At 38.9% G+C, this 19,533-nt stretch overlaps 1 protein-coding gene across 8 annotated transcripts in view; it reads right to left on the bottom strand.

The window, feature by feature from the left end:
• LOC131358991 (gephyrin-like) overlaps positions 1–19,533 on the bottom strand; it is a 92,210-nt gene that overhangs the window by 26,562 nt on the left and 46,115 nt on the right. For all 8 annotated transcript variants that reach the window (XM_058398485.1, XM_058398489.1, XM_058398481.1 and 5 more), the window contains 11 exons: positions 18,604–18,646; positions 14,100–14,237; positions 9,066–9,158; positions 8,930–8,985; positions 8,711–8,830; positions 8,448–8,506; positions 8,168–8,321; positions 7,961–8,082; positions 5,976–6,063; positions 3,488–3,561; positions 3,326–3,390 (listed from right to left, as the gene is read on the bottom strand). In XM_058398485.1, the coding sequence (XP_058254468.1) occupies positions 3,326–3,390; positions 3,488–3,561; positions 5,976–6,063; positions 7,961–8,082; positions 8,168–8,321; positions 8,448–8,506; positions 8,711–8,830; positions 8,930–8,985; positions 9,066–9,158; positions 14,100–14,237; positions 18,604–18,646 (1,012 nt within the window). The remainder of the gene's footprint in view (positions 1–3,325; positions 3,391–3,487; positions 3,562–5,975; positions 6,064–7,960; positions 8,083–8,167; positions 8,322–8,447; positions 8,507–8,710; positions 8,831–8,929; positions 8,986–9,065; positions 9,159–14,099; positions 14,238–18,603; positions 18,647–19,533) is intronic.

The following is a 19,533-nucleotide window of genomic DNA, read 5'->3' as shown; positions in this document are numbered from 1 at the left end:
CAGAGCAACACCCGGACCTTCTCATTACCATTATGAGGGACTTTAATAAAGCTAACCACACTTGTGAAATACCTGTGAAACAGGGACACAGATACCCTAGACTATTGTTACACCTCTGTAAAGGATGCATAGAGCGCCATCCCACATGCAGCCTTGGGACTGATCTGATCACTGCCTGGTTCATCTTGTTCCAACCGACAAACGAAAACAACTAAGCCAAGTGCAATCTGGGGCTGACTGAGGCATAGTACCTGGGTAATACATCATCTAGGGCTTGAAGAAATAGGTATGCACTTTTCTGAGGTTGGCAGGGTACTACTCTTTAAGACCATGAAGGGCCAGTCAGACCAATTGCAGTGAACCAGCTAGAGAAAGCTGGCTTTCCAGGGTCTCAGGAAGGTGCTCACCAGGCCCCCCGTCCTTCGGAACCTTGACTTCAGCCTCTCCATCGAACACACCAATGTTAGGAGGAAACTAAACCCTGCAAACTGAAAGATACAAACACCCAGGTGGCTAGATCGATCATTTCTTTGCATGACTTCTCATTTCAGGTACAGCAGAGAGTGGGGGCCCACCATGGCAATGCAGATGGCTGGTCCCAGGGGTACATCCTGTAAGCCCAGAGGTCAGTGGAAGTAGGCTGGGAGCTGAGGGCAGGTACTATGATGAGTACCACACAACCGACCATTCAATATATAGTTTTTTCCATAAAATTAACCAACATTCAAAAACCAGATTGGACAAAAAGCACACTTTCTACTTTCATTGTCATTGTCATTGTAATTAGAAGCCAGGTGATTACTTTTTCTTCATTCCTCAATTACTAATGAAATTCACAAGATTAGTTACCTCTATATAAAAAGCAGAACTTTGACAATTTGGAGTTTTGAAACACACAAGTGTGTATCTACATCATGCCAAGAAGAAAGGATGACCTCAGAGAAGCAAGTGTTGCTGGACATCAATCTGGGAAGGGGTATAAGGCCTTCTTCAGACAATTTAAAATGCACCATGAGATAGACCGTTTACAAACTGAGAGACTTCAAGACAAATACCAATCTTTCCAGGAGTCGGTGTCCCAGAAAATTCAGTCCAAGGACAGACTGTTTAATGTTGAGAGATATGAAGTAAAACCCAAAAGTTCTACCTTTTGTGACATATAGGCCTGTGTAACCACATTAAAAGTTTATGTTCACAATCGGAAAAAGAATGAACAAGTATGGCTTTCAAGGAAGAGTCATTAGGAAAAAGCCCATTGTCTACAAAAAGAATATGGCAGCACTGCATCTGAACAACCCACAAATGTTCTGTAACAACAGCCTTTGTACTGATAAAACATGCAACATCACAGTTATCCCAAGAACACCAGCAAATCAACAGCTGAATGGTTAATAAAAAGTATTGGCAGGTTTTGTAATCACTAAATCAAAGTCCAGACATCAAATCCACTGAGATGTTTTAGTTGGATCCTAAGAGAGCTATGCTTAAAATGCCCTCAATCATGTTACTTATAAGATGTACTTATTTGTACACTGGCAGGTTTCTGAACATTGGTTTTATTATTACTTAAATATTTTATTGTTGTTGTCGTCAGCTAAAGCCTAGTTCACACTACAGGATTTTAAGCCCGATTTGCAAATTAACAAGCTCGCCGACAGATCGGGCTGTGATCGTGGGAAAATCAGTGGGTGATCAGCGCTTGGCAATCTTTATGTGTGAACTACTCAACGACGCATCAAAGTGGCAAGCTGATGCATCGCTGACAAAATCCAGATATCTGGCATGTTAAACATCTGGGACGGTCGGCCGACTCGACATCACATGTCAGTTGTAGCTACGACCTCCAGCCAATGAGAGAGCAAGTCAACAGAGTTGAGGTCACCGGAAAAAAAGCAGCAGCAGCAACATGGCTTCAAAAATAGTGTGGATACAACATTTATTTTAATAAATTAACATTTATTTAGAGTGAGACTCTTGCCGACGTCCATTTTCAAAACAAACCGAAAGATACCGAAAGTCTCGCGTCATTTCCGGATCCACCTGTCGCGTGTGTTTCGTGACAAAACGTGGTTTGGGGATGGCGTTGAGTGACAAGAGTTGTCAGATCGTGTAGTGTGCGACCCCTCTCTTGTGGATCATTTACGAAGCGCCGCGTAGTGTGAACACCACAAGGACAAAAAGACATACAGTGAAGTCATGTAGTCTGAACAGCAAAGCGATCTGCCAACGGTTAAAGTCTTGTAATGTGACCAGGCCTTAAGGTTAGTTTGGCAACTCTTATTTAGGCTTTGGTAAATAAAGACATACAATTAAAGGAGAGTGTACTTTGTTTTCCCATTATTGTAATCTGTCATCATGGATCAAAAATGTAAAAAAGGGGTGTAAGGCTTTTCAGGGAGTTGAATGGCCAGATAAAAAATGGTACTCAGAAAAAAGTATATAATCACTTGTTTGCCAATCGGCTCTCTGCATTCTGTTGGTCTGCAGAAAACAAGGCAAAGTTTTGGCTTGAATAACGTGTTAGATTTAGAGGGAGAACAGGTCTAAGATATTAATTGGTTATTTCTTTACCAGTAAAAAAAACCTCGGTGGTGTCAGCATCATATTGCAGGGATGTTTGTTTAGCAGGGACTGGAGACTTGTTACCTTGTTGTTATGAAGTAGAACAAGGTACAGATGTACTTGTTAAAAGCATAAGGACCTCATGTGTGGGGCAAAAGACTAACCTTCCAACAGAACAACCTGAAACACAGCAACAAAAATGCAGGAGCCAGAGCCCAGACTGGAACCCAATTCAACATTTCTGAATAGACTGAAAAATGGTGGTAGTGTGTCAAGCTTGTATCATCACACCCAATAAAACTTGGTCAAATCTCCCTGGCAGCTGTTAAAGCTTTTTTTCTTGTGACAGTTGTAGCACTATATTAACGTTTTTTTAATGTTTAAATAAATTTACAAACTTTGTGCAAACCTGTTTATGCTTTTTCCATTATAAAGTATTTTGTGAGAAAACATGAAAACCAGTGTAAGACTAGAAAACTATAACAACTGTCTGAATAATTTCTGAATACAGAATTGTTTTTTAATTGGTTATTACAAAATAGTCATTACTTATATGTATTTATATATATTTTGCACCAGTATTCACATTGAGTTGGTCTCTGCTTTGCAACCTTGTAACTTTGGACTCAGTCTTTTTGTATTTACACATATTCTACCTTTATTAATATGCATATTACTATTTACAATTCTGGCTAGATGCTCACTTCATTTCATTGGCCGTGTACTCTTAACAATGATAATAAATCAGTGAATGAATGCATACCTGGCAGGGCAAAGATAAGCTTCCGTGTGCCATCGAAGTCTAAGGTGGCAAATGTTGTAGGTAAACTAAAAACAGCAAAGAAGAGTGTGTAACCTATAAAATGCATCTGGTTAGTTTTGAATATTGTTATTATAGGTTTGTTTTGCTTTGCTCTGTTCTCACCCTGGCTTCATGAACACTCGACCAAAGTGGATTTGGGCATGGAGATCAATGTCCAGAACCTGCTTCAAGTAGTCCTGATGGAGAAAGATAAAAACACACAAAATAGATACACATTTTATATTGATAATCATTAAGATCACTACTGTGCTTCATGCTTGTTTACAATAAGTAGTAAACAAGCAAGTACTTAAGTAGTTTTATTGTGCATACTCTTATTTTACCAACAGCCATAATCTCTTTCAACTTACTATTATATTCATAATAGTGCCACTATGACAATTTACCTTTTAGTTTAAGTTAGATGGCAGTCAGATGTTATAAATATGTGAAACCTTCTGCATTTGAAAAGTTTTTAAATTCTTTTTAAAGTGTTCACACAGCTTTAAGAAAACCATCAGCGAGTTATCCGTAAGGATAATCGGAAATAAAAGCCTTCAATTTGCTAGGGAACAAATATTACACTCTGAAGCAATGGAAAAAAAAGTCATGTCTGATGAGTCCAGATTTACCCAAGGAACGTTGTTTCATTTCACTGTGTACTGCTTAAGCTATATATGGTTGAAGTGACAATAAAGCTTCTATGAGTTTTGACCCTGTTCCAGAGTGACAGGTGCATCAGGGTAAGAACAGATCAATGCACCCATCATGCCTAGTGTCTACTGTACAAGCCTGTGGGGTGTTTTGATCAGGGGGTGCTTCAGTTGGTTAAGTCTAGGTTCAGCAATGTTATGTGTCCAAAAAATAAGGTCAGCTGACTACCTGAATGGTCAGGTTTTGCAAATAATGGATTTTTTCTGCTCTGATCGCACAGGCTTATTCCAAAATGACAATGCCAGGATTCAGCAAGCATTTGCACACATGGTTTGCATACAAGAGTCCAGACCTTAAACCCATTGAGATTTATGTATATGTATATAATTGCATATATAGAACACAGCCCTGAAGGGCCCCAGTGCTCAATGTGGTGGTGCTGATGATGCTGCTTCCGATCCAGACTGACTGAGGTCTCCCGGTCAGGAAGTCCAGGATCTCAGTCAGGTGCTGAGATGGAATGACTGTGATGAATGCTGAACTTAAGCCTATGAACAGCATTTGTATGTACACAGATCAGGCATAACATTATGAGCAGTGACAGGTCAAGTGAATAACACTAATTCTCTCATCATGCCACCTGTTAGTGGGTAGGATATATTAGGCAGCAGGTGAACATTTTGTCCTCAAAGTTGATGTGTTAGCAGCAGGAAAATTTGGCAAGCGTAAGGATTTGAGCGAGTTTGACAAGGACCAAATTGTCATGGCTAAACTGCAGCTCTTGTGGGGTGTTCCCAGTCTGCAGTGGTCAGTATCTATCAAAAGTGGTCCAAGGAAGGAACAGTGGTGAACCGCCGACAGGGTCATGGGCGGCCAAGGCTCATTGTTGCACATGGGAAGCAAAGGCTTGCCTATGTGGTCTGAGCTAAGGGATAAGCTACTGATGCTCAAATTGCTGAAGACGTTAATGCTTGTTCTGACAGAAAGGTGTCAGTATACACAGTGCATCACAGTTTGTTGTGTATGGGGCTGCATAGCTGCAGACCAGTCAGACCCCTGAAAGTGCCAACAATGGGCACGTGAGCATCAGAACTGAACCACGGAGCAACGGAAGAAGGTGGGCTGGTCTGATAAATCATGTTTTCTTTTAAATCACATGGATGGCCAGGTAGCAGCACACCTTCAGGGATCTAGTGGAGTCCATGCCTTGTTGGGTCAAGGCTGTTTTGGCAGCAAAAGGGGGACCAACACAATATTAGGTCAGGTGGTCATAATGTCTGGCCGGTGAGTGAGTATACATTGTTTGTATGTATATACAAACTTACATACTGTCTGGTCCATAAACAAATATCAACATTGATAAACTGTTATTTGTGTGCACATCCAAATCAGGTGAAGTATACAGATATTATGGCACTTTATACAGGTCTATGGTCTAGGTCCATAAAAGATAGAAACGTATACAGTATACGGTTAGAAAGGGGTAGGTCACAAGTGTTTTGGATGACTATCAAATCTGAGCATTTAAATATTATAATGATAATGAATATTATATAAATTTGATATGTTACAATACATATATATTATATATTTATATGATTTATTTATTATATATTAATAAATATATTATATATATATTTGATATTTTGATTCTCTTGTATGTCTATTCTTTCCTGTCCTGGGGGAAAATCTACCGTTTTCACATAAATAATTTTGCACTTAATGCTACACACTTTGAGGATTTGTATCTATTCTCTGATGAGTTTTTCCAAACCCAGGACTTTTTTTTATAGCAAAGAAGTGGAACATTATTTAATTTCAACTCCTATATACTCTGGGAGATAAAACAAAACTAAAAATATAAAATCTTGCTAATGTCGAAACAAACTGTGACCGGTGAACATGGATGTAAGCATCACTGAGAACACATTATTAACTCTAGTAAACACCCTCTCACTTTCTCTCCCATAGACACTCCTCCAGATGTAATGATGACATCTGCACGGCTTATTCCCTCATTCAGGGCATTCAACAGATCATCTGGGCTGCAAGGAGAAACAAGGAAAAACAAAATGATTATACACAATTACTCATTTTAATTATAATTAAAATAATACTAATTTTATCACAAACTTCTAAAAATAAACAAATTTTATAAAGAAAAAGACAGAAAACAAACAAACAAAAGCAATAGATTTCAAAATAGTGAACGTCATTTCATTTTCTCCCAAAAGTAAACCTAAAAAGTAAACCAGCATTCAAAAACTAGGTGGTAAATAATAAGTAAAGCTTATCATTCATGAATATTTTATGTTATCTTTTATCTTACTGCTTTACATCTTTGCCTCAGTTAATTGGTTTTGGGCAACTCATTAAGACACGACATGAAGGACATGACATTCTGTTCCATGCCAGGTGGTGTGACTAGGCCCGGTGTGATCCTATATTATGTTTATTACACATTATGTTAAGTAAGTGACAAATATTTCAAGCCTAGTAATTAGAGTGGTAGAGAAATTACACATATCTCTTTGCCATGTACATAGCTACTATTTTTGATCACAGTTATAGTCCATCTAATCATTAGGTAAGGTAAACTGGTTTTCCCTCCTGAGCTACACACTTTTTGCAATTTTGGTATCAAACAGTACTGTGTGCTTGATGAGCTGAATGATGCCTGAACACTGAAAGTTATCATTTTTTTAAAATAATCAAAGTATATTTTGAATGTAGTCACGAAATACTACTGACTATTTTCAAAAGGTAGTAAAATCAGATGTTAACTACAAGGATTCCTTCAAACCAAGAGGAGTATACCTGTTTGCTGGCTACAATTACCAACATGACCTCACAATGACAGCATGTAGGTAGCCAATAAAAGGTCTCTGTTACATCACACCTATCCACAAGCCATTCTCAGTAACTTACAGTATCTTGGTTCACAAGAGCTTCAAAGGTCATGAAGTATATCAGAATGCCATCGATGTATACAATTTACATAAGAGTTCAATAAGAATTTCAATAACAAATGCTTGTAATACACTTGCTGCATTGGTCAGGCCATGGGGCATTATGTGATATTCATAGTGCTCAAAATAGCGCTCCATAGCTTGAGTTTCAGGAGTTGATAACGGGTAAACTTTGACAGAACAGTCCCATGGTTTTAATTATTTTACTTTTAGAATGTTAAGTGATAATCAACTGAAAGTGGAAACCTAAGACACTTATTCAGCAAATATATTTTTCCTGTCCTTCTTGCATTGTACCAAGACACCACCATATCAAATTTAAATTTTGTGCATCACACCTCTACTAAACAGCTAATTAACTTCACATGTAGAGGTATTCAAGAAAGGTACAAAATTCTACAAGAATACAGAGTATATCTCATTACTATAAAGTGTAAGACAAATTAATAAGTACAATCAAAAACAGCCAAGTGCAGTCAAATGTACAATCTAAAGAGATTTTTATGCATAGTCTAGTTCCCATTGATCAATTCATACTGTGAATTAATCCTGAGCAAATTTGTTGAATATTGTCACTGACTATTAAAGAAGAATCAATAAATGAGCCTCAATTGCATAATTTTAGTAATTACTCACATTTCAGAGCCTGGCATATGATTTTATTCAGGGTACATTAAAGCCTGAGCGTACTGAACCCCAGAACACAGTTTTTAAAGACTGACATCTCAGACCACATCCAGATTTAGAAATGGTTTGCAATCCTGATCAAACCTAACAAACTCAGTGCAAACAGACTTAGTAAAAAGGTAAAAGTATAAAAAATCTCTATATGATAGGCTTAGGTTTCTACAATTCTTAGATTAAAACTACATGACTTTATTTATTTTTTATTTATTTTTACTTTTTACTGTGATTTTATTATAATTTCTATTGTAGAACAGACTGAAATATAGACAGAGGTGAAAGTGTATACTTGTCTCCAACAATTCCAAGGTTAATTGTGGGGTAGCCATGCTCTTGGATGGTAGCCAGCAGAGTAGAGCGGTTACTGTCCCTGATCTTCCCTGGGTGGAGGTCATCTTCAGGATTCAACAACTACATAACACATTTACATTTTAACACAAATGATGGAAATGGCAGATTATGTTAGAGAAATTATGTCTTTTTATGATGTACTTACTTCATTGCCAGTGGACATAACTGCCACAACAGGGAACTTGTGAACCTCCACCTCAGTGATTCCCACAGTGGCCAACAGGCCAATTTCAGATGGGCCCATGTGTGTTCCTTTGGCCAGTACACATTCACCACGTTTTATGTCATGCCCAATTGGCCTGTGCATGTGCAAAATATAATAGTAAAATTAATTAAAATGTTTCACTAAAAATGGAAAGTTAATAATAAATAAAAATGTATACGCAATTTAAAAGGGAGACTATAAGAATTGCATTCTCACTGACCTAATGTCCTGGCCTGGACGTGCCTGCACGAGAATCCGCACCTCTAATTCCTCTGTGCCCTAAAACACAGCAACTTGTGAATCTATGCATGCATGTGCACATGAGAAAAAATCTAAATCCCTGACGCTAAAAGTACATTATGCATATTTAAAGGTAGTCATTACATTATACAGGAAGATTTTCTGATAAAACTATTGGGTTTAATAGAAAGGGGGGTGTTATTAAGAGAGGAAAAAAAATGAGTGACAGAAAATGACGCTTACATCCTCAGACTCTCGCAGTAACTCTGTATCCTCCACTTGCACAACAGCATCTGCTCCACATGGGATAGGAGCTCCCGTTGTCACCCTCATTACCTGTCCTGGCATCACTGTGTGAGTAGGCTACATGCACAGACAAATAGACTATCTTGACAACTGTCCTTCTACAGATGTTGATATGGGTGTGTGCATGTGTATACACAAGCAATGTATGTTGCTTACGTGTTCCCCAGCCTGGGACTCCCCAATGAGAAATCGATCTCCTGGGCCATCGGCAGCTTACAAACAAAGAAAGGCGATTCCAGAATATAAACTTTAAAAGACACAAAAACAGTCTGAGTAGAACTGAAGCCCTCACCTCGAACAGCATAGCCATCTTTGATTGAAGCTGGAAAAGGAGGCAAATTGTCTTTGGCATAGACATCCTGAGCTAAGACTCGACCCATTCCATCTGTAAAAAATAAATGAATAAATAAATAAATAAATAAAATAAAATAACAAACAAAGAATATCAGTTGATAAAAACTATGACTATAGATGTTACATGTGTAGACTACTCAAATGCAAAACCAGTTCACACCTATAGTATTTCTCACTGTAAATTCATTCTAAAGCTGAACTTCCGGGGTGAACACTGGCGCTACTAGCTGCCGCTGCTCTGGGGGAAATCTTACTTTTATACAAATTACTTTTTTATTAACTGTTTACGGTGGTTACAGTGAGCTCTGATATTACGTTGGATGCTACCATTGGCTAGCCAGTGTGTTAACGCTTTCTGTGATTGACCTGTTTCCTTTGGCAGTGTCTCTGGAGTGGGGAATTGCCATGAGGGTCATTGAGCTGTCGTTACAGATCACCTACATCTGGTTGATTTACTCTGTTTAACTGAAACTTGGCAGAAACCAGCTGACTTTTTTCACCTCAACCAGTCTGTCCCCCCAGGGTATGTTTTTTTTGTAAACCCTGCGCTACAGGACGGGGAGGGGGCTTAGCGATACTCTATAAAGAGAAATGGAAAATAACTCAGCTAACTGTACCTACATATTCCTCATTTGAATGCATTGTCTTACAAATCAATGGGGTGATTCCTACTATCCTCACAACTATTTACTGCCCTCCCAGGGCTAATACTGCCCTTTTAGCTGAACTATCTGAATTCTTGACCTATTTATGTTCTTTGTCTCCAAATGTTATTATGTTGGGTGATTTTAACATCCATATAGACAATGTCAGCAATGCACACACTAGTGAATTTCTATTGTGCTTGGATAGTTTTGCTGCAGCAATTTAACACACGGCAAACTCAATTCAAAGGCCACATTTTAGATCTTGTTTGCTGTTCTGGTATTACGCCATATAATTGCACTGTTTCTGACTTGTCTATTTCTGATCATCTACTGTTGTCTTTTTGTGCCCAACTGGCAGTTTGTAAGGTAAACCCGTGTCGCTCTATTATTTTCCGGAATGTTAAGAACATTGATGTATCAGCTCTCTCTGACGAACTTGCTAACTTTTCCAGCAAAGCGAACTTCACTGCTGCTAACAAACTGCTCCATTATTACAATGATGGACTATGCATGATTTTACATGATTTTGCACCTCTGAAAACTCGTACTGTTTCCTTTACACACTCTGCACCTTGGTTTACATCTGAACTACGAGCACTTAAAACTAAAGGCCGTAGGTTAGAACGTTTGTTAACCAAGATGGGCCTCACTGTTCACAAATAAATGTATGTTCAATGCTATAAGGAGGCTTTGTCTAAAGCTAAGTTTGACTACTATTCTAATATAATTGGAGCTAGTGAAGGAAATTCACTCTTCCAATCCCTCTTCTCAGTAGTAAATAATTTTCTGTGACCCCCTGACCTTTTGACATCTAATATGTATTCCAGTGAATTGTTTGATTGTTTTATGACTTTCTTTGAGTCTAAGGTCAAAAATATCCATCAGTACCTACTTACAAGTAATTCACACTTTGACGTTAATCATTTAATATCTGATGTACCTTTGGATTCTGGTACAGTCATTACTGGTGTTCCCCAGGATTATGTTCTGGGCTCACTTTTATTTATAATATATATATATCTCTTGGCCAGATTTTTAGTCGGTACGGTATTCATTTCAACTGCTATGCAGACGACATCCAACTCTACCTATCCACTAAACCCACTGGCTTTTTTCCTCCACCTTCCCTATCTTCCTGTCTGGCTAAAATTAAGAATTGGCTTTCGGACAATTTCTTGAAACTGAACAGTGACAAAACTGATGCCCTACTTATTAGGACAAGATCTGTCTTGGCTAAATCTAATTGTTTTTCCGTGGTTATTGAAAACAATGTAACCAGTCCTTCCTCACAGGTAAAAAGTCTGGGTGTCATCTTAGATAGCGCATTGTCTTTTGAAGCCCATATTAATAACATTACACGTGTGGCATATTTCCACCTGCGTAATATTACTCTCACAGCCGTTCTTATTCATAAACTGGTCACTTCACGAAATGATTACTGTAACGCCCTTCTCACTGGTCTTCCATCTTAAACGCTGCATAAACTTCAAATGGTTCAGAACTCTGCAGCTCGTGTTCTTACCATAACCTCTTCCACTGAGCACATCTCTCCAGTTCTTCAGCAGCTGCACTGGCTTCCAGTAAAGTATCGAGTAGACTTCAAAATTCTGTTACTTACTTATAAGGTGCTTCACCCCCATATATTACTGAACTTTTGCAGTCATATATTCCTTCACGTACACTTAGATCAACATCTTCAATTTCCCTTGTAGTACCTCGCATACGTTTAACTACCACAGGAGCTCGATCTTTTAGCTATGTTGCTCCTTGTCTGTAGAACTCACTCCCACTTGATATCTGCAATTCTGAGAACCTACAGACTTTTAAATCACGTCTGAAAACATATCTTTTACTCATGCTTTTTTATGATATGTCCTATAAAGTATGTTGTGTTTTTATTTCAATACGTTTAGCCTGTATTGTTGCATTTGTATTTGTATATATTTTTATGCCTATATCTTAACTGTTGTAAGGTGACCTTGGGTGTTTTGAAAGGCGCCTTTAAATAAAATGCATTATTTATTATTATTATTATTCACATAGGCCTAAAAAAGTATCCCACAGACCCTGACTGAAAGTCTGGATTACACAGGTCATTGAAAAGTGATAATCAACTGCTAATTACTATTCTGCCTACTTAGGATAATGTATATTTATCTAAGCAAATTTTTCATCAGTTGTGTAATTGTGAGCAATTATGATTTAAAAAATCTTTATTTATAATATTCTGAATTCCAAGATATTTGTAAGATGAAACCTTTAGTTTTATGTGTATATCCCTAGCCACAGCATCCCAGTGGGATCTGGACAACAATAAACATCAATTACATCCCAAAAAAATTGGCTGTCAATTTATCTGGGTCACATACCTCTCTGACCATACAACTTTCTAATTTGACCCAAATATGGCAAGCAGATGTCTAGATTAGCAGTTTTAGCAGCAGACAGATCATAGCTGCCACTCTCAGGATTGCCAGTATTGCTACGGCAACACTATTTCTCACCAAAATATTTCCCAAAAATAATTTTCACTGGAGGCAAAAATCCAACATTGTGTTTTGTTGGTCATTCATTAGATTTTTTTTTCTCAAAATGTTTAACTTTCCTTCAAGAGAAAGCACTAATGTCAGTAACATCATCAAAACTACCAACATGTGCACTAGATCCCTTACCTACATATTTCCTCAATCAGATCATATCAGAAGTTATGAAAACTCTTAAAAATAATCTATCATTTCCTTTGCCTTGGTTGGCTATGTAGATAAATCTTTTAAACTATCAGTTTTAAAAAAAATTCCTTGACCCCTGTCAGCTGTCCAGCTATATGTCCAAATATTATAAAATACTATTTGTCTCCAAGGTCCAGGGAAAGTTATGTTCATGCCTACACAAAAAATAACATTTATGAAATGCATTAGTAAGGATAGAGGCTTCATTACAGCACATAGATAGCAATGGTTAAATTACCTACTCCTGTCCTTCAATCAGGATTGTGTCTACTTGCTTGTGTTGCCTGACCGTAATGCAGCTTTTGACACCACTCATCATTTTTGCCCCGATAGACTAGAAACTATTGCTAAGGAGTCTGTAAGGTTCCTGCAGAACAGGGTGAACCAATAATGTTTAGATCTTTGGGTTAAAATACTGAAATAAACACGTAGTACACTAAGGGCTGCATTAATACCAAATGTGTGGTCATCTGTATTAAGACCTATTTAAGACCCTGAGCCAGATATTCATACTTAAAAATTCATCAGGCTGCTTCTGTCAGCAATGACATCAATAAATACAAGGGAACCAGTTAGACTGGCAGTCATACATGTCCACATAGAATGATAAGGTGGGCTATTTGGTCCACTTACTTTAGGTCTCTTAAAAAAATTCTGTATTATTCATTATTTAACATCTATATATCCCATATTTATGGATGTGACTATATCTAGGTAAAATGTATGTATATGCAATCATCATTGCATCACCGCTTTAAAAGGAACACCTTGTACACCTGCTCATTTATTTTTTGCTCAGTTACCCAATCAGCCGGCAATGAGGGATCAGTATAATGGATAAAATAAAAATCACATTAGTATATTTTAAAAAATAGCGACTTTAATCATGGCATGGTTGTTGGTGTTTGATGGGTTGGTTTGAGTACTTCAATTGCTCTAGTTGTATACACCAACGAGTATAAACAGAATAAAAATAAACACCATTCAGTGAGTAGTAGTTCTGTGGGCAGAAAAGTACTGTAGATGAGAGAGGTCAGAGGAGAATGGCCAGATTAGTCTGAGCTGACAGAAAAGCTATTCAAGGTTCAAGGTTTTCTTTATTATCAATACCACCATATGTGCAGACATACAGAGGAATCGATGCATTCTGACCCTCTAACAATTTGCAACAAACCTTGGGTCACGAACATATTCTAGTCAGAAACAACCTTCCTTTAAAATTTTCCATCACAATTAAACTTCCACAACAGGGTGTACTTATTAAATTGGCTGGTAAGTGTACATAAATATAATATTTATTGATTGATTTTGTACTTTTATCTTTCTGGCTGTAACTCTCACTCAACAGAAATATAGATATCATAACTGTTCTACTAGCCCAGGGGTTCCCACACTAGGGGTCCTACACGGCACAAGAGCCCCACATGGTTGGCATGGTGCAAGGAAATCAACTCTTCTTTTGTTTGATTAATTTATTTACCTCTTTTGGACACTATCAACTAGAAGAAATATTGTTAATCACAGTCACATGGATTACATAGATATGTAAACATTCAAAAATAATACTCTGTGACTCTGAGTTGGTGTATAGATCACCTCTATAGTTGATGATCTCAGTACCAAGAACAGGGGTCATCTCCAGCACAGTGATGAAGGCCTTGTCCATGGAGGTAAGGGGAAATGGGGACATGCGGTGTCTTCGTGCCACCTTTGTGATGTCTACTGCACTATGACCTAAGAAAGGGACACAAATGTTGAGTGTGCGCACACATACACGTGAAAGAGTGTTTTGGATCAAACACTGTTGGAGAGGTTAGAGTTTGCCTTTCCACAAACACAAATAGGAAAGTTAAGGCATTATTATAACCATACTACAAGTAGTTAATTTGTACATTCTGATAAAAAAAGACTTCAAAGGAAAATACAATTTTTATTTATTAACAAAGTTAATTTAAAATCATTCCAATAAAGTAATGTAATTTACAGCGGTTATATAGGTCTTTCCCAGGATAGGATAAATGATACTCTTAAAAGATGTCTACATAGGTAAAATGAAATCTCAGTGTAAGGCAGTATTCATATCAGTAACAATATCATGCTGGATATCAAATCAAAGTCATGTAAACAAATTATAGACAGAGATGGCACTGATCCAAGGCAGGCAAGATGGGCAATTAGGCCAATCTTCTTCTTCTTTCGGCTTTTCCCTTCAGGGGTGGCCACAGCAAATCATCTCTCTCCACCTATCCCTATCTTCTGCATCCTCAACACTTACACCCACTAGCTTCATATCCTCATTTATTACATCCATATACCTCCTCTTTGGCCTTCCTCTTTTCCTCCTGCCTGGCAGCTCCATGTCCAACATTCTCCTACCAATATAGTCACTCTCCCTCCTCTGGACATGTCCAAACCATCTTAACCTGGCCTCTCTAACTTTATCCCCCAAACGTCCAACATAAGCTGTCCCTCTGATGTACTTGTTCCTAATCCTGTCCAACCTTGTCACTCCCAAAGAGAACCTCAACATCTTCAGCTCTGCTACCTCCAGCTCTGACTCCTGTCTCTGTCTCAGTGATACTGTCTCTAAACCATACAGCATGGCTGGTCTCACCACTGTCTTCTACACCTTCCCCTTGATTCTCACTGAAATTTTTCTATCACACAGAACTCATGACACCTTTCTCCACCCATTCCAACCTGCCTGCACTCGCTTCTTTACCTCTTTCCCACACTCTCCATTACTCTGGACTGTTGACCCCAAGTACTTAAACTCCTGTACCTTCACCTCTTCATCCTGTAATCTTACTGTTCCACTTCCCTCCCTGTCATTCACACACATGTACTCAGTCTTACTACAACTGACTTTCAATCCTCTTCTCTCCAGCGCAAACCTCCACCTCTCCAGGTTTTTCTCCACCTGCTCCCTGCTCTCACTACAGATCACAATGTCATCTGCAAACATCATTGTCCAAGGAGACTCCTGTCTGACCTCCTCTGACAACTGGTCCATCACCATAGGAACAGGAAGGGGCTAAGAGCCGATCCCTGATGCAGTCCCACCTCCACTTTGAACTCCTCTGTCTGACCTACAGCACACCTCACCACTGTCCTGCCCCTCTCATACATGTCCTGCACCACTCTGACATACTTCTCTGCTACTCCTGACTTCCTCATACAGTACCACAGCTCTTCTCTTGGCACCCTGTCATACGCTTTCTCCAAGTCTACAAACACACAGTGCAACTCTCCCTGACCATCCCTGTACTTCTCCATCTGTTGTGCTCTTTCTGGGCATGAAGCCATACTGCTACTCACAAATTTCCACTACCTTCCTTAACCTAGCTTCCACTACTCTTTCCCATAGCTTCATTGTATGGCTCATCAACTTTATCCCCCTATAGTTGCTGCAACTCTGCACGTCACCCTTATTCTTAAAGATCAGCACTAATACACTTCTTCTCCATTCCTCAGGCATCTTCTCACTCTCTAAAACCCTGTTAAACAGACTAGTTAATAATTCCACTGCCGCCTCTCCTAGACACTTCCAGACCTCCACCGGGATGTTGTCAGGACCAACTGCCTTTCCACTTTTCATCCTCTTCAAAGCCTTCCTGACTTCATCCTTTCTAATCTTATCTACTTTCTGTTCCACAGAGTTCACCCCTTCTACTCTTTCTTCCCTCTCATTTTCCTCATTCATCAGCTCTTCAAAGTACTCCTTCCATCTCCTCCGTACAGTCTCCTCACTTGTGAGCACCTTTCCATCTCTATCCTTAATAACTCTAACTTGCTGCACATCCTTCCCATCTCGATCCCTCTGCCTAGCTAAACTTTACAAGTCCTTCTCTCCTTCTCTAGTGTCTAACCTAGTGTACCACTCATCATACACCTTCTGCTTGGCCTTAGACACCTCCCTCTTCACTCTGTGCTGTAACTCCTTGTATTCCTGTCTATTCTCTTCAGTCCTGTCCATGTCCCACTAACCTCTTGGCTAACCTCTTCCTCTGAATACTATCCTGAACTTCCTCATTCCACCACCAAGTCTCCTTATCTTCCTTCCTCCTTCCAGATGGCACACCCAGCACCTTTCTTCCTGTCTCCCTGATCACTTCTGCTGTAGTTTCCCAGTCATCTGGCAGCACTACCTGACCACCCAGAGCCTGCCTCAACTTCTGTCTAAATTCCTCACAACATTCCTCCTTTTTCAGCTTCCACCACTTGGTTTTCTGCTCCATCTCTATATTTGACCTCTGCTTACAGACCATCAAATTCATCCTACACACCACCATCCTATGCTGTCTGGCTACACTCTCTCCCACTACCACTTTACAGTCACTAATCTCATTCAGATTGCCTCTTCTACATAGGATGTAGTCTACCTGTGTGCTCCTACCTCCACTCTTGTAAGTCACTCTATGCTCCTCCCTCTTCTGAAACTAAGTGTTAACCACAGCCATGTCCATCCTCCTAGAAAAGTCCACTACCATCTGTCCTTCAAGGTTCCTTTCCTTAACTCCAAACTTGCCCATCACCTCCTCATCACCTGTGTTCCCCTCACCAACATGTCCATTAAAATCTGCTCCTATCACCACTCTCTCACCTGTTGGAATACTCTCTATCACCTCATCTAATTCACTCCAGAATTTCTCTTTCTCCTCTAACTCACAACCTACCTGTGGGGCATAACCACTAAGAACATTCAACATCACCCCTTCAATCACCCTGTCTGACACTCTCTTCACCTCCAGAACATTCCTCACAAACTCCTCCTTCAGGACCACACCTACCCCATTTCTCATACTGTCCACACCATAATAAAACAGCTTGAATCCTGCTCCTATACTACGAGCCTTGCTACCCTTCCACCTGGTCTCCTGTACACACAGTATATCCACCTTCCTTCTCTCCATCATATCAGCCAGCTCTCTACCTTTCCCTGTCATAGTACCAACATTCAGAGTTCCTATTCTCAGTCCTACACTCTTACCTTTCCTCTTCTCACTCTGTCTATGCACTCTCCTTCCTCCTCTACTTCTTCGACCAACAGTGGCCCAATTTCCACCAGCGCCCTGTAGGTCAACGGTGCCGATGGCGGTTGTTGTTAACCCGGGCCTCGACCGATCCGGTATGAAATTTAGAGTCCTGACGATTCGCATGGTTAAATTTGGCAATGTTTTACGCCGGATGCCCTTCCTGACACAACCCTCTCTATTTATCCGGGCTTGGGACCGGCACAGAGGTCACTGGACTGTGACCCCCATGGCTAGATTGTGGGCAATTAGGCCAATACTAGCAAAAAAAAAAAAGGTACATAGGAAATAAGAGAAAACAAGAACTTGTAAGAATTTGCTGCACTGTTATGCACACGGGAAGGAGTGCCAAGGAGCTACCCCTCAAAGTGCATTATTTTCTGATAACAGCATGGTCTGGATCGTGCATTTCCTCTCATAATTTGCCAAGTATCACAACTTTTAATATGTTGATGAATATTTTAATTTTAACAGTTTATAATAAACAGAGAAAGCTGAAAGAGCTATAACCAAGTCTCGTTCTATAAATGTTAAAGGTCTCCTAACAAGAAACTTCACCTCAACAATGATTCTAAAATTTAATTTGTTAAACAACTCATTTTTAAATGCATTTATTATTAGTCTTAGATTACTATGTTTGAGCTACAATACAGAAACAACAAAATATGAACTTGAGCATCAATATTAACTTTTCATGTTGAACAGACTGCACTACCTGTGCTGTTAAATGAAAATCATAAATCATAATCAAGCATTCAATGGTACTGTGGTATAACATAATATACTAATTATAATTATTGGGAAAGTTATGATTTGAGCTATGCTTTTGCCAAGTGAAGTGCTTATAAAAAAACAGATTATTTTAAAGCTTTAAAAAATAAATAATTTTTGGGCATTATACCCATGCATAAAGTTTCAATTGCTGTAATGTTATCATGAAAAAGAAAAGTGGTATTGTGCCATCTCTAATTATGCCTATATGCTATATGCTTACTCACAGCATGCTGTATATACAAGTGCACTTACATACACAATGTATGCACAAAAATGTCTGTTCAAGCACTCACTTGCCCTTAGGATGTTCTCTTTGCTGCCACACCGTGACTGTACCTACAGAATGAATGACAGGGGATGAGCAAGAGAAAAAGAAAGAAAAAAAAAAAGAGTGTGGAGAAAATCTTGAGCTTGCAAAAGAAATCCACTGTCCACAACAGCTGCATTTTACTGACTGGCTTAAAAAAAGCTCAAAATGGTAGTCTTAATACATACACACTGCAAACAAAGAAAATGTTTCAAAGACACACATGATATCTGCAGTCCTTTTGCCATTATTATCATCATCACTTTGATGCTTCAACAGCATTTTTGACAACTGTTCTAAAAACTAAAGTTACTGGAAGTAATTGGTCAAATTCAGAGAACACTGGTGAAACATATACAGTGGGTAAAATAAGTATTGAACACATCACTATTTTTCTCAGTAAATATATTTATAAAGGTGCCATTGACCACGAATTTTCACCAGATGTTGGTAACAACCCATGCAATCCACACATGCAAAGAAATCAAACCATAGTTTTCCATAAAATAAATTACGTGTAATAATGTGAAATGACACAGGGAAAAGCTTTGAACACATGAAGAAAGAGAGGTGCCAAAAGGCATGGAAAAGGTGCCAATATCAGCTGGTTCAGTCCCAAATAATGGCCTATGAAAACGTGCGTCATTATCAAGGTGTCACACAAGAAGCATCTCATGATGGGTAAAAGCAAAGAGATCACTCAAGACCTTTGCAACCTTATTGTTGCAAAACATACTGATGGCACTGGTTACAGAAGGATTTCTAAACTTTGTGAGCACCGTTGAGGCCATAATCCGAAAGGGGAAAGAACATAATTTCACCATAAACCGGGCCATGCCCAGGTGCTCCTCAAAAGATTTCTGACAGAGTAGTAAAAAGAATTATCAGAACAATTGTCCATGAGCCAAGGACCACT

The sequence above is a fragment of the Hemibagrus wyckioides genome, linkage group LG09 (genome assembly GCF_019097595.1).
Source record: "Hemibagrus wyckioides isolate EC202008001 linkage group LG09, SWU_Hwy_1.0, whole genome shotgun sequence".
Taxonomy (NCBI): domain Eukaryota; kingdom Metazoa; phylum Chordata; class Actinopteri; order Siluriformes; family Bagridae; genus Hemibagrus; species Hemibagrus wyckioides.
This window is presented reverse-complemented; position numbering and strand designations above follow the sequence as displayed.